General features: G+C 42.9%; 1 protein-coding gene across 2 annotated transcripts in view; it reads left to right on the top strand.

Annotated features, from left to right (window-relative positions):
- Positions 1-26,023, top strand: part of LOC125013968 (voltage-dependent calcium channel subunit alpha-2/delta-3-like) — a 119,413-nt gene that overhangs the window by 11,279 nt on the left and 82,111 nt on the right. For both annotated transcript variants that reach the window (XM_047594951.1, XM_047594943.1), the window contains exon 3: positions 16,798-16,914. In XM_047594951.1, the coding sequence (XP_047450907.1) occupies positions 16,798-16,914 (117 nt within the window). The remainder of the gene's footprint in view (positions 1-16,797; positions 16,915-26,023) is intronic.

Raw genomic sequence — 26,023 nt, 5'->3', positions numbered from 1 at the left:
AGTTGATGGTCCTTTTATGGGTCTTCCACTTGCGAATAATGGCACCAATAGTTGTCACCTTCTCACCAAGCCTTTTGCTGATGGTTTTGTAACCTATACCAGCCTTGTGCAGGTCTACAATCTTGTCCCTGACATCTTTTGACAGCTCTTTGGTCTTGCCCATGGTGCTGTAGAAGTTGGAATGTAAGAAACTGATTCTTAGAGCAGGTGTGCTTTATATACATGACGAGTTAAGATCAGGAGTATTGGTAATTAGTTGACTGAGCACAGCTGTGTGCCACATGCGCACCAGCCAATCTGTAGGAGCCTGAATTCTAAGTGAATTGTTGGGGATCAAATACTTATTTCCCTTAATAAAATACATAACAATTTATAACTTTTAGATTGTGTGTTTTTTATGCATTTTCAATTGATATTCTGTCTATACCCATAACCAGTAAACAACCATAAAAACCAGAATCTGATCATTTCTATGGAAGTGGGCAAACTTACAAATTCAGCAGGGGATCAAATACTTATTTCCCCCACTGTATGTCCCAAATCACCCGCTTTGCTTTTAGGTCAGCTCTGCCAACCTGCACACGCCCACACTGACTGTACTTTACAGAGCCCTGTGGGAGTGCTGCCAGATCCACTGCTGTGGGGGACAGCAGTGGTCCCTCCTCCCGATGACCTTCACCCGCACTTGATATCACCTCACACAAACACATTTCACCTTCTATCTGTGCGTGTTTATTTTAACGTCCCCCTGTGTCTTTGTTATTCTTTTATTGGCTCCGGCCCTGCACTGGCTAATGTGCTGATGTGACCGGGAGGAGGGTAATGCTGAGCAGTGAATAAGTGGCATGCGATTACTTACATGGGATACAGAGGATCAGTATCGATCAATGTTGAAGTCCTATTGATTCCACGGTGTTGATTGGCACATGCTGCAACAAAGATACAGAGCTCCAGAATAAACTGTCACAGTGGCAGCAACACTTTCACTGAGTCTCTGGAATATCAGTGCCGTTGCCACCATTTAATTCCTTTATCATCAGATGACAGAGCGACAGAGAACACATGGGAATAAGGGCAACACCATCACAAACCGGTGGCGTACCCCTGCAATGAAAATCATGCTTTATTGCTAACGTGTTTTGATTATTTTAATTCTAAAAGCATCTCCTGAATTTGGCACACAGGTCGACTTTGTTATTCGCCACCCCCACACTCTTAGATGTGCTCGAGCAAAGCTAGACTCAATGGTGTAAATGACATGTTTAATGACGAGTCACATTACTGACAGCGCTTAGTACCGTTCCAATACCAGCTTGTCCTGGTAATGTACCTGTGTAAATACCTGCCTCATAGTTGCCTGCTTGCCTCTGTCAATATGTCAAACTAGAATCTATGAAGTGAAGTACGCCTCAGATAAAAAATGATGGTAAAATGTGTCAAATTAGCAAATGAAGAAAGGAAAAAAATAATAATAATTGCTGCTTTCAGAGTTAATATACACCGATCAGGCATAATGACCACTTCCCTAATATTGTGTGGGTATCCCCCTGTGTCTCCAACAGTTGTGACTCATCAGAGAATGGACATGGGCCTTCTGAGGGTGTCCTGTGGTGTCTGGTAACAGGATGTTGTTAGTGGGCGCCCTTGGGTCCTATGGATTGAGGGGATGGGCCTCTGTGGATTATCCCACGGATGCATGATGAGTTTGGGAAGGCCACACATTGTGCAGATTTTCATGTTTTTTTGGTTGTTCCTAAACAGTTTTTGTGGCCGTCCGTGTCAGGCTGCTGCCATCAAGGAGTGCCATTGCTATAGGGTGGGGGTGCATGGTCTGGTCTAGGTGGGTGGTACACGTCTAAGTAACATTCACACAAATGCCAGGTCCAAAAGTTTCCCAGCAGAACTTTGTATATTCACAAGATGGTCAATGTGATTTACTGTGAGTGTTAGAGAAGGCCATTATTTCCATTGATCTGCACAGGACCTGGATATCATCCCAATATGCTCCTATGAGATGATGTGGAACAGACTGTTCATGGCAGGAACACCAGAAGGTCATGTTCACTTGTCAATAATGTCAGGTTAACATGAACTATAATCTGGCAAAATACTTTCTACTTGATAACCTAGTGCTCACATTTGAACCATAAAAACGTAGCGATTCGTTAATGCTCATGATGCTCCTTAACCTTAACCGTCATTTGTCATTAGATCGTGCATCACATACTTAGCATGTTCATTTCAACTTTGTGGCGTCTATTGCTAAATGTTTTTGCGGTGGCATTCTTCTCCATTTCTTGTGGCACATTGATTTTCCCCATTTCTTTTTTCAACGGCTCCAAAGTGAACCCGAATGAAACCTCGGACCAAAAAGTGTAACTTCCCTTAATAAACCTCAACATGCGTGGATGAATATTGCCTTTATACATCCACCGCCATGTTTTTCTCTCCCATTCCACTTTCACGCTGGCTGCTGCTAGAATCAATCTGAGACTGTGCGAATGCGTGGAGTGGAATTGGGAAGCAGCAGGCCACACTGTATGTGCTGCAAAGCATGAAAAATGTTTTCCAGGTCTCCGCCGAAACCATCTGAATGCAGGCAACTACAGATAGATGGTGGACTATTAATCAGGTCTGCACGATCAGATTAGACGTGCTCACGGTGCTATTATGCTTAGGTGAAGTGAATTGTGGCTTATGAATTAAAAAGTGGAGTGTGGATGGTATTTCTGGGACTCACTTCTTAAGCTTTGAGAAAGAGAGGGTGCACTTTCTTCCTAAGTATGTTATTTTCGGTTAGATTTGTTTTCATGCTGGCATGGGGTATGTCAGTCTTAGCCCTCAAGGAGCTTCTGTATGTGTGTGTTAGCATAGGTTAGTGGGTGCACCATGATGGCACATGGCATGTGAGGAGAGTGAAAGATGGTGGTCATTAGAGAGCGCTCGGTTTTGGCACCCACTTTGTTGGGCAATGGTGCATACCTAACAGACGCGGTGCACCCTGGGACAACCTCCCGAGCATCGCTACCAGCTATGCCATAAGGCCTTGTGCGTGTTTGTGTTAGTGTACAGCTGTTGTTCTACTCTTCTTCTCGGCAGCCCTCGGGCAGCCTTTAAACACTTGACGACTCCAGAAGCGCGCACAGACACAGGAGCTACGGGGTGGACGGCTTGTGTTGAGGAGTGAAATGGAAGTGTTTAAGACGTCTGAATTGGGAGCATCTACTAGTTTAGAAGGGCCATTTTCACATTTAGCTATAATAAAAATGCATGAAACAAACAAAAACAAACATGTATTTTGCAGTTTTCTTTATTATTTTTGCAACTTTTTCTCAATAAATAACTTGTGATTCTGCAACTTTTCAGTTCACCATCAGATCAGCTTGTCCTCTTTGGTTTCTTGACCAAATGCTAGATTCACCTGTAGCAGTGCTAATTAATTAACGTTAGCAAGTGAACATGCAAAACTAAAACTAGCAATGACTGCTTTGTCAAAACTTAAGAGCTAGGAAACTATATGAGTAAAGGTAAACTAGTCTTGAACATCAACTAGTATAAGAGAAAACCACTGGAAGCATCCAACAAAAATTGATGCTCCATCTGTAAAATAAACTAAAATTAGGAATATCTTTGGTGCGTTTTTTTTTTTTTTTTTTTTTTCTTGTTGGAATGTGCTAAAGGGACAGAAGGAACTGAAGGACTGTTTTCATGCTGTATGTACCCCTAATATGTGGTATCCATCACAAGATACCTAAACACAATCACAGTGTTAAAGCCACAGTGGTAAAATTTTTCTGTCCCCTTTCATACAGTGCGCATGATTACGGGGTCGTTCAACCTCTGGCACATCCTGTGACCTCTTTACTGCAGAGCTGGAGAACCCTTGTTGCTTGTCCTCCCCTTCTCCTTCCTGTATGTTTACTCTTGAGTAAAGGCAAAATATCACAAAAATATCCAGAAAAAAACATCACGTGAGAATGTCAGCATACTGAATTCAGTAATTAGCTCAAGTACGGTCTCACGGAGTTGTTAGCATCATTACAGTTTTCAGTTTCCAGTCCTTGAGGGCCCTCATAAACAAACTGACCCAAAACAAACCAAAAGCAAAAAATTATGATCACAGAGTTGTTCATTATGGATTCAAGTTAATGTTAGAAGTCAAATTTTAAATATTACCCTAACATAGCCATGTTCTGCTAACACACTGTTGGGATTGTATTATATGGGGTTCATTTTAAAGCAATACAGAGAAAAAATATCTGCATGCAACTGGATGGTCCTATAATCAGTCTGAGCCATTTTATTGTGAACTCTACAGATGGGAGAATGCATTACATTACCTGACGTGTCCTTGATAAAATGGGCGGGGCAAGAACACACCTGGACTTGAATAAGAACAGTACCTGGGCTGCAACTAAGACAGGCAAGAACACATATTAAATGCCTAAAATCAACTCAGTGGTTCTTTTCTGTCCATTGCTGCATAAAGCCCATTAAAAAGATCTTTTTTCTCTGCACACTAAATTTGGTGGGTGTGAGAAGTTCAGTCTGGCTTCCAGGCCAAATTAGGCGTAAGAATTAAATTAGATCCTTTTGGGAGTGGAGACTTAATTCTTAGAGGAGACAGTTAAAATATGTAACACAGGTAATATGGCATATGTTCAGGTGGAATTGTCACTGAGAATCCACCACACGTATTTTACTCCAGTTAATTACACCCTGCCTTCTTGTTTGAATGAAATGATTTACTGTCTTCATCAGCCAATTCTGATTTCAATTCTGTGGGAGATAACGCTTTTGCAGCTGCTGTCACTGCTGTCAGCGCGCTGTGAAAAGAAACTAGTGTGTGATAAAGAAAGACATGTAGGATCATTATTTAGCTGTTGCTATCTGTCTAGACTTAACAGAGCATTAATCAGTCAAGAGCAAAGAGATACTATGATTTGCGCCATAGTTGTGGAGCCTGTTCATTACTGATGTGTGTTATGATATAAAGATTCTTCCTAATAACCTCAGGTGAAACTCTAAAACAGAAGCTGAGACCCAAACCTCTTATTTTACAAGGAAATATTAGAGGACCACAGTGCCAGATGTATCTGGCTCTATCTATTCCGGCCCATGCCTTTTCAGTCTGTGCCTGGGTCTCTGAACATGTGGCAGATGTCGCGGGGGCAGCGTCTGACCACAATGAAACAGTTCCCAGCTCCCTCCTTACGGCGCAGTCTATTTCCTATCAGTACCTGTCCTCTTCTCACCGTATGATTGAGTGGTCTGTCAAAGCTGGGTGTGTGTGCATGCGTTCCCACAATCCTCCCCATTTGTTCGCAGGGCATTGATCGAATTTCGAGACGTGTCCGTGCAGTGATTAATTCTATTTTCACCCCCACTGAAAAATGATGGCGCGCAGAGCAGCATTGACGGGCGGAGTTTATGATCCCCGACTTAGTTTGGTTATTTTTAAGATGTTTAAAGATGTCTTGTTCTTACGTCTGTTTGATTAGTGTTCAATTTACATTTTGTCTGCGTGTGTTTTACAATCCGCGAGGGGTGTCTCTGTGCCGCCAGACACAGGACTCAGACCAACATGCTTTTGAGGCAAGGAGGACAAGCGTGAAATTAATTGTTCCACTTCATCTCCGGCCAGCGCTCTTCTTTTGAGGGAACAATTTGTCGGCTGGCATACAAGCGAGGGGATGAAAGGGGGGGGGGGGGACAGCAAAGATTTTCGGCGTTCCTGGGAGATCCTGTGATCCAGCCGTGGGTTTCGGCTGACACCTCTGTCCCCTGCTAGAGTGTAAAAGCTCAGTGTTTCACAGGAGGCAGAATGCGACATCAGTCGTGGGGCATTTGTTTGAGACAATCCCTCAGCCTCCCTCTCTTCTTCTTCCATCGTTCCTAGACTCAGACACGTTCGGTAGTGGCCCAGTGACATGGTGGCAGAAAACAGAATTAACTTCAACCACGTGACGCCCTGGGGTCCTACTTCTTCTTTTTTCTCTTCTCACCTCATCGCTGCTGGTCCTTCTGCCCCCATGTCTTCTCTTCGTCCTCCTACCTGAGCCATATTCTGTAATTACAAACGTGGCTTTGGGGGATCAGTGGCCCTTCATATTAAATGATGACACTGCAACGCATTTGTTGCAGTCACCGTGTTTTAGGAGAAGGCATCCTCATTCACAATGGATGTGGTTTGCATTGGAGAATACACACAAGGACCCAGACACACACACACACACACAACCACACACACATACACACACACCACCTCCTCATTATCCAGGAGGAAATTACTTCCACACTGTGCGTTTTTTTTCATCCCGTGATTCAGTTAAATAATTCACCAAAGCGACATTTTTAACATTTTTCACCTGCCTATCTCATGAAGGTACAATATTTTCTACATGTCTGGAAATTATAAAAAATAAAACAGGTTATGATCCGTTTCATGTCATACGATCCTTGTCATTGTGTGGCGCAGTAATACAACAGGTTCATATCCTGCCTGCCATTTATACTGGATGGTCTTGCGTATCCTATTGTTGGAAAGTGCATCAGTGTGCGAAACAATGTGTAGAAGAAGCTTAAACACTACTTAACACATGCATATACAATAGATATTTAAATGACTGAAAGTGGCGATTTTGTTTTTAAGAGTAATGAAGCAATGTCTGTTAGAGCTCAAAGATAGACAGTCAGTTTTAATGTGCAACACTGAAAGTGAAAATAATTTGTTGGAGTTGTGACGTTCGCCAACGAATTGAATCTATCGACTTTTTAATACGAACGATGGGAACCAAGTCACAGTTGCGAGCCGTTCTTTCATTTATTAGGTTTTTGTAGTGTTTCACACAGTTGCTTCAGCTTTGGTTTGAGATGGTGTTGGTGACGGAGATGGCATCTTCAAAATAAATCAGATAAATCAGTATCGAAGGAACAGACCATAAATCCCAGCTCTAGAATCTATGCTGTGGTTGGCTGATTTAATTTGTATTAAAACATGTAGGTAGTGTAGGTGGCACTTATTCAAATACGTAATGCTATGCAACTACGTAAAGTAAAACTAATGTTAAATTGGGGCCTGGCCAAAATGTCTTTTTTTTTTTTTGTTTTGCCTGATATTAGGGCACAAAACAATCCGATAACCGATATATATTGGCCGATTACATTTTTACATTTTTCAGATAAAAAAAAGAAAGATGAAATACCTGCTTTTGATGCCTTAAATATAGTTCCAAGCACTTGTTACAAAGATATAAACTGCAGGGAGAATATTTTACTGTTTTCAAAAACTTTTGTTATCAGAACTTGTGAAGAACAAGCAGCATATGAACAATTTGAACTTGAAATAAGTCAAAAACATGATAAATATTAACTCCGACCAGAAATGCTTTTTCCTCCTCAACGCTATAATTTCAAAAACACAGTCCATGCGCTGCTGAAAATAAATATAGTCCGCAGTGTTTTTTGCACGGCACTATCGCATTATGCTAATATGCTCCGGCCTCATCTGGTCTGGTAGCCTGCAGCTGCCTGAGTCGGCGTAATATTACTTTGAGGCACTGTAACATTACCGTTACGTTCACTGCGCCATTATCGGCTCGGTTAAAGTAATTAGCAAGTCATTTTTAAGCTAGGTTATCCTAACGTGACATGAAAGAAGTCGCAGCGTCCTCTACTGGATACCTAATACAAGAAATCATCAAGAAAAACACCTTATTACCTGAATTTTATTAGTGTTTACATCTGCGTCAATCGGCCGGCTGATTTATCGGTCAGACCCTCTTTTGAGTTAAACTATTTGAAATTGAAATTGAAATTGAATTATTTGTGATTTACTTCGTTAGCATACGTAACTAAATTAGATTTGATTTAGTTAGTTGTTAAGAACGACAATAGATTCTAATATAGGGCCCCTTTCTGTCCACGTTTTTCTTTCTTATTTCTTACTCAGGCGTTTGCTCATTTCATGGGCTTAGTACCACAGAGTCTGCTAAGTGGACTTAACGGGTCTCTGTGTTCTCGTGCTGTCTCTTGTTTTCTCCACCAACTCGCATGCATTCACACTCTGAGTCTCTTTTGTTCGCGAGACCAGACTTACCCACTTGTAGCCCGACAAGCATGCAGAGGCACACAAAACAAACAGGGCTGCTTTTTGTGAATGAAAACCAAATGATGCAGCTTGAATGAGATGGGATACTAGAGACTTGTGATTCAGGATAGCCTTCTTGGCGCACGCATCCAGATTCATGCAGTCTTTTGTATCTTTGTGTTTAGCTGCTTTTAGCAAGAGAGACACAGGCAGTGCACAAAATGAATTATTCTGTTTCTGTTTTTTTTTCTTTGTCTTTTTGTCAATTATACGTAGGATATGTGTTTCACTTGTTGAAGGTTTTGTTTCTGTGTAACATTTTTACAATACAAATATAATGGAAATAATTGTTAATGCAATAACATTCAGGGGAGTTTGTTCATATATTTGAGGTGTCTGTGCGCAGATGTTTGAGTGTGAACATTCACATTTGTCCCTGTCAGCATGCATGTGTGTGTATGCATGAGTGTGTGTGTGTGTGTGTGAGGGAGGGAGAGAGAGAGAGAGAGAGAGAGAGAGAGAGAGAGAGAGAGAGAGAGAGAGAGAGAGAGAGAGAGAGGGGGGGATTGAAACAGCCATCAGACTGCGTGAGAGTTGGCCAAGTTAAAGTGGGCTCTGTCGACGCGTAAAATGAGCTGGGATTTGGGGGATTGGGGTTCAGTTGTACTGTGAAAGGAAGTTTCCCCCTTCATCAATCACTTTGGGCATACATAGATACAAACACATGCAGCATTAGATTATATAAAAAAAACCCGCCTACATGAAGAGTGGCCTACAGATAGCAAGGACTCAAGGAGGCAGCAGTGAAAGCTTGGGAGCACCCGAAAAGAAGAAGCTTGTGGTGAAGTCTCTGGAAAACGTCTTGACAGTCGTCTGCTGCGAAGGATTCTCCGCAAAATATGGATTACGGAGCTATGTTTGGTCAACCTCATGTCTAAATTTCCACTCAATTTTGTTGATGCGCCACAATATTAAAACCACAGACTGATGAAGTAAATAACATTGACCGTCCAGTGACAGTTCAGTTTCTGCTAGGAAACGTTTTGAGCTCATGTTCATGTGGATGTTACTTAGACATGAACCAGACCAGGTACCCCCACCCCATAGCAATGACACTCCTTGACGACAGCAGCCATCCCCAGTAGGATTCAGCCTGACACAGACACACACACAAAAACTGTTTATGAACAACTACAAAAACCTGGTATAGCCAAAAATGAGTATTAGTTGTAAGTGACAGCTGTGGTTAACATTTAAACGGATGTATTGTAAACTTTTTTTTGGGTGAGTTGTGCCCGAACTGGTGCATAAAGAATGGAAAACATAACATACAAACTTTGTCCTGAAACAACGTCTTTTTGTTTTCATGGTATTTTGTGACATGCAAGCTGAACATATACATTTAATTTTAATATGAATTTAAATAATGTAAATACAACTAAAAGTAAGAAATAAATTCACCAATATGAAATAAAATTTGCAACACACTGTCATAACTATCAGAGTTGAAAACAGTGACGTGGGGTCAGAGACGGTACATTTCACAGCTTTTAAAATAACGTTACGTGTCATCGGATGTGTAATCAAATTCGAGGTGTCACCTCCCTTGCACTTATCGCCTTCGAGCATGTGTTCCAGGTTGCTGAGTCTGCATCTTTTGATGTGAAGTGCAGCCAAAAATTTGACCGTTTCTCCTCCTGAAGTTTGAAGGTTCCATGCAGGTGAAAAACTGACGTCATGTGTCGCGTTGGTACAGCAGCAGAGCTAAGGGGTTGGTAATTAAATATTCAGTGGCGCTGAAATGAAGCACTGAAATCTGTGTTGCTTTTTGGTCTGGTTGCTGTTGCCTGTGTCAGCACTGGTGCCATTCCCTGCTATAAGGTGACTGCAGCTTAGGACTGTGAGGTCCTGTGTGGTGTTGCTGTGAGTGTAGTAAGCTAGAGTACTATACTCCATCTCCGACCACAGCCCCGTCACAGTGATGGCAAAAACAGTACTTTCACTTCATATGGTAATTCAGTCCCTCTCATTTTCTCCCCCCCTCACCCGTTAGCTGTGCCGGATCACATGAAGAAGCTCATGCTGCTAATCGCTCTCCTACACAGAGTGCTCTGACTGTCAAACAACAGAGGCTAGGATTCCTATTCCTTTGGAGCAGGCAAGACAAAGGCGCTGTCAGCGTACAGCGGGTTTACAAATGATCCAAACGTTGCACAATACAGTGGAGAGGGCAGTTGGCCCTCACGCACCGAGCTGTTTCTGCGTTGTCAGTCGGATTCATTTCAGGTGATTGACTCCTTCCTCTTTCCCTTTCGACCCATTCCTTCTAATTTCGCCACAGAAAATCACATGCCTCCATCTCACCCTGCTTCTCATTCTCCTCTTTGGTCTTCCTCCAGAACTCCTGCCTGGCATCTCCAACCTCAGCATTTTTCGATCAATGTATTTACTATCCCTCCTCTGAACATGTCCAGACCATCTCAGCCACGGCCTCTTTAAATTTATCTCCAAATTTATCTCCGTCCCTCATGTACTCAGTCCTGATTCTGTTCATCCTGGTCACGCCCAGATAAAACCTCAACATCTTCAGCTCTGCTACCTCCAGCTCTTCCTCCTGTTTTCTCCTCAAAAGATCCATTGTCTCTAAACCACACAGCGTTGTCGCTCTCAGTGCTGTCCTGTAAACCAGCGATGTAGCATATGGTTTGGAGACAGTGGCCGTGAGGAAAAGAAATTTCATGTGGTTGACTCATGTAGCCACATATATTTAATTGATCCACCCTCACAAAATCTGTTGTTTTGATGCATTTGGGTAAACCCGGTAGAACATAATGCTTATTTTACTTCTGCATGTTTCCTGTTGTTTGCATCAGCAGTGAAATTGTCAACAAAGCCAATGTTCCAGCTCCGTTGGCAGCTGTAACAGGACCATGTTTGACCAAAGAAGTGGTAGGCTTTGGATTATGGATTATATTTCCCTCCGCACTGTCCTCTTTCCATCTCTGAACTAGAAGCTAAGTTTTGTTTCATCATTTAGCAGAACATTGTTATTGAGGTCAGTGGGAAGGAAGTGTGTGTGTTTTTTTTCACCGTAGAAATTATTTTACAGTCATCCCTGGCAACTTTTTCCAGTATCTCTTTGATAGATTTTTGCTTTTTTAAAGCAGTTCGTCGTTTCTCTCGTCTTATTGACGAATCCAACTTAAACTAAATGGCTGCTCTTTTTTGTGTGTGAACCAATGTTGACACGAGACACTTTAATGCAGTTTCCATTTTAAGTCTCAGATGAAATCCAGCTCGTATAATGGGTTAGCAGTGATCTCTCTCAGGTGAAATAAGCGTGCACACGCACACTCCAGCAGGAAATGTAAGTCAGGTCAGTATCCAGCTGCACAAACACGAGTTAGATGAGAGCGTATAAGCCCCAGCAGGAGATGAGACATAAATACATCATCCAGCCTTGTGTTACATCTGAAAGCTGCCATAACCTTATATGTTTAGGGATAACTACTTGTTTCTACTGCTGGGAGACCAGACGATAACACACTCTGCTCAAAGGGTGTTTCTGTGTCTGCCTAGAGGACCCTTTAACACATCAGATACCTATCAACGCAGAAGCCTGAATATGATTCATCAGCTGTCAGCTCGTGCACCGAACTGCTATCCTGCTCTTACCACCGAATCCCACTGCAGACACTTCCCTTTCCTGTCTCCTGGGAAATGGTGGTTCTGGATGTATGTCAGTCGGCTTTCCCGTGACGATAATGTGATGTGAAGAGGATAGCTCCAGGCTAATTGGGCTTGGTCCGCTCTGGTCAGCCTGACTGAACATAGCGCCGCAGACAGCCCGTGGTCAGCAGCACCCTGTTAGCCTCTCACTGACCACACAACGCCGATCGCAAACACATAAACACTTCAGCGCAGGCCAGGGGCAGTCTGTGCTTTCCTTATGCCTCGGCGAAGTGTGTAATATCTGTTCACACAGACAAAGATCAAGTGGAGCTGTGGACAAATATGCCGGTTTGAAAAAGGAAAGACTTGAAGAAAATGAGTCTTAGCTGTGGCGGAGCGCGGCTCATTCATTTTTATAATTAGCAAAGGAAGTGGGTGCAGTAGAGAGGAAGGGAGATGAAAGAGGAGCGGGAGAAGCGAAGGATACACAAACTACGAGAAGAAGAAGAAGCCGTGAGAGGGGAAAATAAGTGGGGGGGGGATAAAATTGGCAAAGAAACCTGTCAGGCCAGTTCAGGTTTGAGCCGCCGCCGACCTGTCAGATTTAACAGTCCGTCGTAGTCAGCCAGGAACCAGGATTGGCTTAAAACCTGGATTGTCTGTCCTTCTGTCGTTCTGCAGTTGTCAGTCAGCCAGCAGGATTAGCGTTCCGATTTTCATACGGTTTCGGTCGCTGTGATTCGGCTTGTGAGTCATCAGCCAGTCACTTCGCTTGGCTGCAGACCGTTATTCAAGGTTGTGGTTTATTAGTGGGTTTATTAAGAAAAAAAACTAGATGTTAAACTTGTGTTTGTTGTTGGACGAGACGGTAACAAAGAAACAAAGATGGTCCATTCAGACATTTAACATTACAGCTTTCTTTCTTTCTGTCTTTGTCTCATTCATTTCCATATGTGAAACAGAAGCATGTTGGGATCCACCAGAGCATTTAAAGAACATTTTGATGCTTCAGACTGTTTGGCAATTGCACTGCGGAGCATTTGGCGGCGGAGGCACCATTTTAGGAGCAATTTCAAAGACGTTTCGACTGTTCAGTGTTCCAGTGCTATGGCGTATGATACGGAGATAAAGATGAAAGGTGGCGGTTTTTCCTTTTTGAGCCTGATTCTCTCCAAGCTTCTCTTGGCTTCTTACTGTCAGTCGCTCCCCACTGTTCCCCACCGCTCGTTGCTCCACCCGTCTTTAAATCCCCCCACTGGCTCACCTCTGCTGGAGGAACCTTTTATTCAGAATAGGATGTTCACCTGCCAGCTGCCATTACACTGTCAGTTTGACACTCTTCTCCTCGAAAAGTACCGGGAGGAATTAGACTCTCTTCCCCCTAATCACTATAATTGCTATCAAAAAATCTTCCTTACCTCTTATTGTAATTGTTCTCAAGTGCCTCTCCATTACAGGATGATTCCGGCTCCACAGGAATATTATACCTCCAAGCTCTAGCCTTTGTTTTCAACTATTTGCTTAAAATGATGAATGTGAAGAGTGTACAGCTTAAATCAATCAATTATTTTCTTTATCTGTCAATTATATATAGCCTACATATATATACACCAGTTAGGTATGTTTATGTCAACCTATGTTGCATATGTTTGAAATAAAATACTCTGTATTATTCGAATACCTTAATATTTAATGCAAAAATTATATTAATAATGTATATTTATAAATAGCACTAGGCAGTCGGAGTTTAATATAGAACACATATAGTTGGTAGAGGGTCCCTACTTAATCTTAATCAGTTTGGCAGTTTGGGGGTTATTGCCTGACCCCTGGTGTACGTCATTCTCCTTATTAATATTGAATTTTTTGATTTTAAACCATTTCCCTTCATTTTTGTCCTTCCGCATCTCTACAGATGGAGACAGCATTTCACCTGCCCTCTGACCTCCTTCTTCAGCGCCATCTTTCCATTCCATTCTGTCCATCCGTCATTCTGTCCCTCTGTTTTCTATCTCCGCATTTCAGCCTTACCACCTCTCCGCCGTCCATTTATTCCTACCTGTCTTTGGATCCCTTCAGCACTCTGTTTTCTCTCCCTGTCACACGCTTCTCTGTCGCCATCCGTCTCTGTCTTTGTTTCGCTCTTTTCTCCGTTTCACTTTCTCGTCTGTTTGTTTGTCTGGATGCAAGGCGCCGGTCGCGTTCAGACACGCACAAGTGAACACTAAATGTGCCCGCAATTCTAACAAGATAACAACCGATGATCCAAGTCAGTGTCTCTGTTTTTTGTTTTTGTGCCTCATTCTTGTCACTAGGTTGCATAGGGACTGATTTATCTTACGCTGTGCAAAGACTACTAGAGTTCTTGGCTGATTCATAAATTATTAGAGTGAGGACACAGTCGTCTTGCCTCTTCCAAGCCTTACGAGTATGTTTTTCTCACTGCAAGGTAGTGCTAATGTTACTGCTTGCTGTTGTGTAGCTCATGTACTACATTTGTTTCCACATGAGGTCATGTGAGATTCTGTGAGGTGGTGCATTGCTCTTAGTGTTGATGTGTAATTGTAGGCAACTGTGGCACTTCGACTTTCTTGTGTGTGCTTTATTACCAGATGAAGCTTTGAGGTTCTTGAGTTGTCCTCCTCACTCACGGATGGAACTGAATAGCAGTAAAAATGGCTAAGCTGATCTTTCGGTGGTTGAAAGTCACTGTTAAGCCTTCTTGAAGTGTTGTGGGCCTAACTTTAACGAAACATCGGTGAAGGGCAGTGTCCACTTGAAAACCCTGATGATGTGCCCCACACTGCCTACTGCCGTGGTTGGCTAGGCTAGTTAGCGGATGTCTTCTTGCTGGTTGCAAGCTGTTTTACTGACTCTAGCCTGCTGGTCAGTTTTCAGTTGCAGGGGGCTTCTGAATGTGTTTTGCCTCGGATCTTAGTACAAGGGATTGTAACATCTTTTTCTGTGTATTAATGAATTATTACAATTCCTACATGTACCAGGATGCATTGCACACCAGCAACTTCCTCAGCTGGTGGATGTAGGCATTTGAACTTAGTGTGCTGACTTTTCACAAATAGTAAAGATGTAAGAAATAATGACAACTCACAGCGCAACTAGAAACACTGTAGCAATACACCTTAGGCCATTAAGTAACACAACATGGTGGTAACAGGAAGCTACGCTAATAGCGCAAAAAGTTTTGAACAAAATGCAGCGTTGTCGTGTATCACCACCTTAGCCTCTAGCTATTACTTTGTTTGCCAAACCCAGTGCTCATCTGTCTGTCCTGTTGGTCTCGGTTGTCTTTTCCACTTTATCTGTGAGGTTTTGGGAAAGGCCTGAAGCGCACCTCTGTGCAAGCGAGGAGTAACACTTTAATGCATTTTAAGACACACACACGCACGCAGGCTCCCCCGGGCTAGCGTCAGCATCCGAACAAATAAACAAAACAAAAAAAAAAACAGCCCACGCTGAAATTCGTGGAAGCAGAGTGATTTTGTTTCTGTTGGCATTGGAGAACAATTTGAGCAAAGGTGTCATCAGTTGCTGTGTGCTTTCTGACCAGCTCAGTTTTCTGGCCAGTCCCCACTGACCATTGTCCTCTCACAAGGCTTATACAGCTGCACCCTCAGACTGTCTCTGCTGGATTGTTTCATACTCTTTTAACTGCATAAATCGGAGTCAACCAATATATTACAAGAAGTATTGTCTTCCTTAAGATGTTCTTTACTTGTACTATAGAGATATTATTATTGTCGTTGGAGTCATAGGTGAAAAAAAACATATTTTGTAGCCCCAGAGAACAATTAAATGAAAATACACTTGTTCAGAATGTATCTCCAATTATAATAAATTGAAATAAGGGTCAAATCTGGGTATGCTCTTTTAATAATATGTTGGACTCTCATAGAGAATATCGTGATGTTGCTCCCACTCAGAATTAGTTAGGATTTTAAATCTCCTGTAGTCTAAGCCCAGCTTTAAGCGTTTCTCACTCAAGCGATGGAACATATAGCTCAGCCTCTCTGCTTGAACTAGTCACCTTCAGCTACAAATTCACCCTTATCAAAAGTTTTTGGTACGAAGAAAACATTCCCTTGTGTTTGTCGATGTCCTGCCGTTTTTCAGATGACTGCCTAAATCCAAAAGCTGCATCCAGATTGTGCAATGCCGTCCTCATTCCCCTTCTCCTACCATGCACCCCCCCCACACAAACACACACACACACACACACACACACACACTCGCCCTGAACCTCATGTGTGTTGCTGTACAGAAGAGGCTAAGAGCATGCGTCTGAGCAGGTTGGCATAACATTAGAGAGGGCATGCTATTTGATATGGCGGTAATCTTCTGTTAAATCCCCCAAGAGTGAAACACAGCCGCCTGCAGCTTTGCACAGATTTTAAAAATGGTTTCTTCCCTCTCTATTTTTTTCTTTCTTTTTATTTTTTTTTGGTAAAAATATACCGCCTCCCTCAGATCACTGTTGCATATGTGTCTGTGTGAGTGGCACATATGGGTGTGGAATTAGGGAGACTTAATGTCACTGTCCCCTGTTAAAGCCTCGGTTAAGCTAAGCACCCCCGTATAGGTTTATAGCAGAATAATGTGATTCTGCGTGGCGCAGATACTTCGGGGCAGTGGTGTGTCATCGGTGCATAATGTGTGGTAGGTAAAAACTTGAAGCTGGCTGATAATTCTCAGCTGAGCTGATTGGTTTCGTTTATATGTAGATTAGTTTGAAGAAGCAACTAAGCCTTATTCTACTTTTGAATCCCCGATAATGTATTTTTAGCACTTCAGTACTTAGTGCCTGTTTCTATCTATTGTGATTTTACTGCTGCTACTCCTTGCTCCACTATATACACAAGACGTGTGTATAATCCTAAAATACGTGATTTGCAGTTTTTCCAATTGATTCTTGTTAAGAAAAGAAAAAAAAAATACTTCTGGCGATCTCCTGTAAACATGCTTTGTGTTATGTGTGACTTGGTCTGGTATAATAACGTAACTGTGTGGTTCCCTTTCAGAAATACAAGGAGTTTGAGCGGGCGGTGCGTGTGGAGGAAATTGACGGGCTGCGGCTGGTGAAGAGGCTGGCGGAGAACATGGAGGAGATGTTTCACAAGAAAGCCCAGGCAATGAAGGTACCTGTTGCTCACTCTTAAACTCTTAAAATTCCCTAAAATCACCAACAAAAATTACAAAGAACAAATAAATGATGGATTTAAAGACATTTTCTAGACTACTGCAGACAACAATCAACAACGACTGAGTAGTAAGAAAATAAAAGTATAAATGGAACCGATCATCTGGCCACTCTGCGTTGAGTATATGTAGAAGTGCTGCAGTGTTGCAGGTTTTACGTGAAACCGGACACATTGTGCGTTTGGTTAGAGTTTGATAAAGTGTTACTGACTTTCAATTTTATGATTTTTGTGTTTCAGTATATGTTTATAGCTATATAGATAGATAGGTATATCATAGGTTACAGAATTTGTATTGTTGGGTTGAATTCAACTACACATATGTAGATAGATATATGTATAAGATATGTATAATTCATTCAAAACACTTTTAACATGAAACTTCTTGCATCTATCCGTCCATCAGTGTGCGACCGCCTCTGAGGATCCATGTGTGTGCTTGTCAGCGTTGTAACAGGTGTAGTTCACTATGTGTCCACCGTGCACTGCCTCTTTGGCTGCGGCTCTAGCACCAGGTGATAGATCCTATCAGGACAACATGGTGCTGTTAACAGAAATTGGATTTCTCTCTGAGAGTCTGGTCCAAGGATACAAGCTGAAAAGGGAGGGAGGGAGCGAAGGGGAGGGGGGCAAAGATAGTGATAAACCATTTCCGTGCTTTAGCTTTGCTTGTGCCTCTTCTTCTCACATGTGATGGCTTTTCCTCTTCGGGCTGCACGGCCTTTCCTGCTTCTCAGTGTTACAGTGAAAGTTATCAATTTTCCATCCGTCTGCATGCACAGTGGTCTTTAGAAAACTATTTCATGCTAATGTGAGTCATCTGGCATTTCATAAATTTCATACAGTATGACTCCTACTCGTACTCCTACAATACAGTAATTGCTAGCATTAAAAAGCCAGAACATTGTTACTGTTGTAACTTCTGTAATAAAAAATAAACGACTTAATCACTTTTCTAATAATAATGAACATTGTCTTCTAATTAAACCCACGTGCTTTTTAAACCACGTTTAATCCCATTTAATTTTATGAAAGTGTCAGTTTTTTTAATTACATGACCAACTGTGTAATAAACCCACTCGCACGCAGACGTTATTTTCATTGAGCTTGAATATATTGGGTCTCATAACATAGCTTTATGTCCATCCCATCTCCTTGAGAGTGCGTTAAACGCCCAGAGATATGAGGACTCGGTTAGCTAATGGCCTCTCTAAAGTCCCCGCCTGGATGCTGGATGCTGGATGCCTAACAATCGTACATCTCAGGGGGACTTTGTGTGCTTGTGTGTTCAGGTGTGCGAGGAGTGAAGGTTATAGAATAGAATAGAATAGAATAGAATAGAATAGAATAGAATAGAATAGAATGCAGTTTGCAACAGCTACAGGGGGGCAGACAAGTAACAAGAACACAAAGTAGACTGTGTAAAAGATAAATAATAAGATGAAAAAAATAGAACAGAATAAACGAATTGCAACAAAAGAAATTGGATTGTTACAAAAAGTACTGAATGATGAATTCTTGGGATTGATGTGGAGCGGAGAGATGATGCTGGGGACCAGGCTAATGAGCATTTGCTTTTTGTAAAGACGCGGATAAAAGTAGTGTGAAGATTAAAAACATAAATATGTTTGAATGAAGGCCTCACCCCTGTTGTCATGATTCCACTGCACCTCCACCTTTCACATTTTCAGTTGGGCAGTTGGCCGCCTTGGCGAATTATTACTTGCGAACGTATAATGGAAACTTCCGCGAGTCCCCTCCCCTCTTCTTCGCCACCTTGCTCCAATTTGCCTCTGCTTTTATTTCCCAAACTCTCATCTGTCTGGCCCGCCACTGTCTTCAAGCATCCCTCTCTCCCCTTTTGTCTGTCTCTCCACCTCCCCCTCTACTCCGCCTCTTCCCATCTCCCTGCCTTTTACTAAAGTATATGTGGCGCTTCAGCGATTCAATTTCCGTGCAGGCGCTCTCCCCTGTCCGTCAACGCGGTTTTATCTTCTCGTCTCCACGTTGAACCCCCCCTCCCCCCTTCCCACACACACACACACATTTTTATCGCTCACCGCCACCTGCTGAGAGACGGCATCCTCTGCTGCCGTGGAAGGGCGTACCTGGAAAGGTGGGCGTGTGCCTCGTTGATGTCTCTTTGGTCTTTAAGTGTGCTTAAGGGAGACCGTTTGTCACTTAATTCACGTGTATTAACATAATGTGGAGAGAGGAATGTTTAGATTAGGTTAATTCCTGGTGTAGACATCTTAGCTTGTCACAGCAGAGAAAAAAACGCAGTTGGAATTAATAACATTAATGATGGCTCAGTTCCATTCAGCATGCAGGTAACGCATGACAGTGTCACAATAGCAGGACATTAAATACACCTATGCTGCTACACACTGCACCTGCTAAGACATGTGGAAGAAGGCCTATTGAGAAAAAAAAAGAAGAAGAAAAATTATGCAGTTTTTGCATGTTCGACACTGTGTGTGAGTAAGAAAATTGGAAATAGAGTGTATATGTATGTGCGTTTAATTGCTTTCAGAACTGGTGTTTGATTGTGTTCATGCCTCTATTTTCTTATCATCTCCACGTCATTGTGGTGAGCCCAGGCTCCTCCGTGTCTGGCAGAAAATCCAACTTTTTGCGGGAGCATTTATTTTTAAAAATTTATTTTTTTCTTGTAGTCGCTTCAGCCATTTAATTGCAATCCCACTGTTATAGATAAGATAAAAAGGCCAATCTAATAGAGTAAACATGCGCCTGCACAGGACGTTGTGTACGCCCCTCGTGTGCAGCTCGCTGTAAATCCGCAGACATTGGCGTGCGTATTAGGATGTTTATTCCTGGGCGCGGCGAGCATCTTAACTCGCCATTGTTACTTTTTAATTGCTACTACCTTCATCAGCTCCTGAGTCAGTGGGATATTATCGTCGTCTAGCAGACAGCAGCTCCTCGCCGGGTTTCTGTGGCTCCTGGAAAAAAAGGCTCGGCTGCTGCCGGAACGAGAAACGGCTGCAGACGGTTAAAGAAACAGTGAACACGTTGTTATCAAAGTTGAAAGGCGTGGAGCTATTGTAATGCCCTCTTTGAAGTCAAGCACGGCTGTGTTTCATGTGACAAATGCACTTCAAAGCATAGTGGATGCCTTGCTGCTGGGGCTGTTTCTCCTGTAATGGCATTCGGTCTGTGCTCTGTACCTGCTGATATCATTTACCTGTGGCAGCTACGCCGCTGTAGTCCTCAACATGATTACCATGTCAGTGGAGGGAGTCTGCGCCGGTGTGTGTTCAAAATAAAAGGCAGACGCACAAGTTTAAATTAAATTCTTGTGCCGGCAAAACCTCCTATGAACTTTAATTTTCGTTTGCACAAAGCACGTTGAATTTCAGATTCTGCATTTCAACAGCGTGCTGCGGCTCTGCAGGAAACCATTTAAAATGACGTGCATTTACTCATTTTGGCAGAGATGTTTAATTGTGGGTCCTTTTCGGTTTTAGCTCCCATTTTAAGCAATAATAGATAACTTTATATCAGCAGTTTTAATTATTTTTTAAAAATATCTCCCGTTGCAAAACTTTCAGGTTTTTCAAACAACTTTCTTGAATTTTCTTGAATGTATTTAAAGATCATGACCTTACATACAAAAATAGGAGCCAGGTCCATGTCAGAGAGCCGTACAGTGGCGAAAATGGCATGTACATTTGTTTCATTTATTGATTTCGGGGATGTATCAGTGGCCTGCTCTCCATTCAGTAGAGATATTTTCATATTTTCATTTTCATTTGCATATTGTCATTTGTCTTCGGTGGAAGCTTCAGTGGATTCAGTGGTTTAGGTCACACGTATCCTTATGATTTATTCGTCAGACATTTATATGTCAGTTGAAGCAGGTGGGTTCTAAATTTTCACTATTACTTTTATTTTGTTTTATTGCAGACAACTATTAGAGCTAAAGTTCACCTGGATTATATCTTGTGATGATGTGTACCTCTGATTGGGTTCACAATGGTTTGGTCTTCCCTGGTGTGCCATCAGTCACGCTGAGTTCACTGCACTGCTTCCCTCATTTCCTTCATTTCATCAGCTGTTCCCAGTCTCAGATCTTCTGAGTGATTTCTGCTAATGACGAGGCAGAGCCGGCCAGTGGATGTCAGCGGACGGCTCTGCCTCTTCCGTCTTGTCCTTTCTGGTTATTATTCCGTCACAAAGAAATCAAAGGCAAAAGGACGCAATTGTTTTCTGGAATGATGAAGCGAGCGCGGAGCCGTGAATGAATGGGCAAGGTAAATGTCAAGAAGAAAAGATGAGTTAAAAGTTCAGTCTGGGCCATAGTCTGTGGTCTAAGCATGAAATTAAAGTGAAGAAAGAGGAAATATGAGTCAAAGACAGGGGAGGGGTGGGTTAAGCACTTTGTATTCCCTTTCAGTCAGCAGAACTGCAGAGAACTGTCAAGTATTGATTATTGGGAATTGATATTTGAAAGCGCGCTACTCCCCTTCATCTCTTCATCTTCCCCTTTCTCTTTCACTTTCCCTTTGTATCTGTCTCCCCACCAAGCTCTGTCTTTTGGCCGCTGCCCAAGCCAAATGTGCAAAACAGAGGAAGCAAAGTGTCACGGCGCACTTTTCCATTCTGTTGATGCTGCAACTCTTCACTGGCTGGTTTGACAATATTAATTGCTGTCCCTAGTGCTATTGATGGTCTGACCCCGGCCACTCCCACCCACAGCCCGGCTCAGGATTCTGGCAGAGCCGAGGCCCGCGAGACCTGCCCTGCTGGTATTGGCCAAGGCTTAGGTGGCATTTCCTGTTACAACCAAAGAACACTGATACTTCAGCAAGTTATTCAAGTGCATTAATTTACTTTGACACTTAGGCAAAAAAAAAAAAAAAAAAGTTGTCAAAGCAACTATCTACACACAGAGAATTAGATTTAGAAGCAGTGTTGTACTTCTTGATAAGTTTGTGGTTAAGTTGTGTGCTAGTAGGTAACGCTGCCACTCTCAGGGCAAAATGTTCCGATCTCTCCAACAAATTATTTTAAAAAAACTCCAAAAAAAAAAAAAAACGTTTACAGGGGGAAAAAAGGAAAAGTTAAGTTGCACCCTAAGTACAAATGCGTGCTAAACCAACAGCACAGGGGACCTCTGGGGATGTTTTTTTGTGCCAGTCTATTTAAGAACTGTAGTTGATGTGGTCTTGTTCTCGGTTACCTCGGGAGAACACTTAGATTCAGGCCACTGCCCTCCCCCCTTCTCCGGTGGAGGGAATGTGCCAAGGCAAGGCTCAATGTACCGCTCAAGAAAAATTCGCAAACTTCTTCTACCAGTCAATAATGCATGTAACCCCCCCCCTCTGTGCTTCTCTGTCACCAGCCGTTAGCATAGCTCAGCCGCGTGTGCTCGGCCCTCGCCAGCTTTCGCAGCTCTAGTGTTGTATCCATAATGGATAGGCATTTGCTAAGGTCAGCGGCTTGACCCGTCAGAAAACCCCACAATGCGGCGGGCGCGGTGCGAGAACAACAATGAGCCAATCAAGCTGACAGGTAAATGAGGGGGATCGCTTGTGAACTTTTGGAAGTGTAAACAAGCCGAATTCTTTGTCAGGCAAATCATAATCACAGGTTGTCAGGTAATGAAAGGGGGCCAGATGAGTGCAAATGTCAGAAAAATAGACTGGGCGGGTGGAAGTGGGTGGGGAAAAAATGATGAAATGGGAACAGAAATTGTGTTTAATTGAGGGGAAAACCATCGCCTGTGTTCCCATTAGAGAACTGGGGAAGCATTGGCCCATTTTATATTTTAAAAGTTCTACACAGTCAAGAACCTAATTCACCAGCTGCTCATATTTAGAAGAGATCATTGGAAATGATGGGGATAGTCATCTTAAGGCTAATTTCTCCTTTGGATGTTTCTGTGTTAATATGCATCGCCTCAGATGACCTGACAGCTCCAAACTATCGCAGAAAGCCACCGGGAACGAAAAGTGAGGTTGTTAACACCGCAGACTGTTTGTTTTGTTTTGATTTAGACTAAAAGGAGCCTGAAGGAATTAAAGAGAAAATAGAGCCTGGCCCAGACCAGACGAGTCAAGTCAGGTCTAATCAGGTTTGTGCTCAGAATAAAAGCTGGGGAGGACAGCCACCAACAGAAAACTATCAGGGCCCTGCAATCACTTAGGGATGCGAGATTCTTCTTCTTTCACAGCTAACAAATCTAATCCCGCTACCGCAGCTAGCCTCGTTAGCCTGGCGTGCTTAGCCTTTCCCCTGTCAGCTCCGGTGAAGGCTTGCGAACGTCTCCGCTCACATGAGAGCCCGTGTGTGTGTCTGTGTGCGCTTGCAAGGAGACAACCGGGCCTGCCTCTCTGACTGTGTCAGTTTAATTATTGCTGTCATCTCGCACCGAGCCCAGGCGTCGACAGAATGACTCGAGAAGAAAAGTAATTTCCTCTCTCTTTTTAAACTGCATCATACACTTTGGCAGGACCACCTATTGACAAAAACGATATGGCAGGTTCATTTGAATTTATGCCAGACGCACGCACACAAACACATGCAATCAGACGGCCCACACGGTTGCGTACGCCCACAGAAACACAACAGGCTCACAAAGACAAACACGCCACCTGGAGTGTTCATCCCGGCGATGTGGTGGAATTGAAATTCACAGGAGTGCGTAGTATCTACTTATCTCTAATCTGTTTTTCCAATTGAAAACTCCCCGTTACTATTCAGGTTTTTTTTTTTTTTTTTCTTTCCCCTGAGCTCTAACTCCCATCTTTCTGCTGGGTAAGTTACTCTACATGAATAATGTGCTAGAATAGATTATCCACAGGTGGAAATGAAGTGTTTAACTGTTCAGTGGAGTGCAGTCGAGAAGAAATTATCATTGACCGTGTCCTCCTCAATGTGTTCCATTAGGGGGCTTGAACGGTAAATTAAAGCCTTGACAAATGTGACAGTTAATATACTACACACATCATAATGTAGTCGGGCATAGCCAGACGCCGTGATACACGCATGCATGCTTGCAAACTCACACATCCAGCGATTTGCATTTGCAAATGTGGCAGAATATGACGAAGGGCAAATACCTGGATGCGAGAAAAAGATTGACGCTCTCGCATGCACACACAGAAACGCGCCGTTGCCCGCTCGCAAACGCTGAAAAGTGTGTTTCTATCGACACCGCCTTCACAGGCAGCATTTGACATTTTGTTGGGAGTCTGAGGCTAAGTGTTCAGACCTTTAGAGAATGTTATTCTCTCATTCCGCTCTCATCCTCCTTTTATCCGCCCGTCTTTATCTTTGTTTGTTCCTAGACTAGGCTTTGTTGTGGGTTTCCTGCAGATGCACCTGCCTGAGGTTTTGTGGCGCTTCTCAATGCCCCGATGCGCGTACACGCAAACTACATGCTCCTCACACAGGCACGAGAGTTTGTAGCGCTGGTTGTTGAAAAGATCTGAAGAAGTCCGGGCCCTTTGTGCCTCGCCTCCCTCCCACAGCCTCTCATAGAGGAAGCAGAACAAATGTACGCAAGAATCAGTAGCCGAATGGAACGAAGGACAAAAAGATATGCAACAATATGCAGTGGCCAGGTGTGTTGCTATGGTGAAGAAAATGATTGGCCAGACTCTAGATTACAGTGCTCGCTTTCCAAAACAGCCTCCCCGCACACACAGCGGCAGTACAACACACATGCACACACAGTAACACATGGCTCAGCTGAAATAAGCTGGCTGATTGCAGTAGTTTTACCGGTAAAGCCATTTGAATGGAAATGCGAAATGGAAGTCCATTATCAAAAAACTCACTCACACCAGGACCAGCTGTGAAAGAGAGAAATTACTTGCAATGAGAGCATGCCATGCGGATCACATTTGGAAGTGGATAGAAGTGCTCGTGTTTGAGTTTGCTCGAGTGTGTGTGTTTAAAAGAGGCAGAGATCCTCAAGAGTCAAGCTGGCTCCCGAGGGTTCCAAGACGCCTCCTTGAAGTCCCTCACTTTGTGTCGAGAGGATCACTTTTAAGATGTGTTTGTCTCCATGTTGGACTGGTGACCTGTCCAGGGTGTACCCCACCCGTTGCCCGACGACAGCTGGGATAGGCTCCAGCAACCTAAAGCTTCTCAGTAAGGGACCACAGGCTGTAAGGACACATCCTGAACACTCTTCATCACAAAAGCAGAGCCTCTCAAGGCCGCATCTTCATCATTAAAAGGGCAGCTCATTGGGGCACTGCCCTCACTGCATTTCGTCCTTTACTAATACATTCAACCCTTTAGAACCGAATGTGTCGTCGGTGACATGTTGAAGCTTGTGTTTTTTGAATAACTGTAACTCACCATTGCGCTATTGCTATTTTAATTGCGACCAAGATTTTTGCCAGCACAATTAAATGAACCTGATCGTCGGCGATATTTACATTTAAAATGTGGGCTCTGCTGCATATCTAATCAAGCAATTTGTCAACCAGTAGTCAGTCAACCACCAAGGGGTGAACGCATGGTTAAGGCTTCATTAAGCTCCCTAAGGAACAAGTGAGCGCACCTTGCAGCATTAGCCTCAAGTTACCCGGTGTGCCTACGAGAGCAAGTCATCTAGCTAGCGGTCACTGTGGATTTAGGGCGAGTGACGTGGAACAAGAACAAGTACATGCAAAGAGCGCAGCAGACCTGTGTCTGCCCCGCAGGGTAACACTACTAATCTGTTTAATCATCTAAAGAAACATCACAAACCAAAATATGCATAAAGGCCAAAGCTAACACTGCTTCAGTAGAACAAAGTCTGTGTCCATTGCCCTTTTTATAAAAAAAAATGTTTTATTATATAAAAAAAATTATAAAAATTTGATTGTGCACTGAAAACTGTTCGAATAGTATTTTTTTGAAAGTAGGTCAATAAAAATGCTGATATTTTCCCCAACACGACAAATAATCGTGTTTATCAGTTTGGCCATAATGGTGCAGACCTATGACAAAATTCAAAGTGTGGCTGAAGTTGTGCTTTTTTCTGGAATACCTTTGTGAAATCTGAATGGTATAACTAACGTTGTTTTTA

The sequence above is a fragment of the Mugil cephalus genome, chromosome 1, assembly GCF_022458985.1.
Source record: "Mugil cephalus isolate CIBA_MC_2020 chromosome 1, CIBA_Mcephalus_1.1, whole genome shotgun sequence".
NCBI lineage: Eukaryota > Metazoa > Chordata > Actinopteri > Mugiliformes > Mugilidae > Mugil > Mugil cephalus.
The sequence above is the reverse complement of the archived record's forward strand: the minus strand, read 5'-3'. Positions and strand labels throughout refer to the sequence as shown.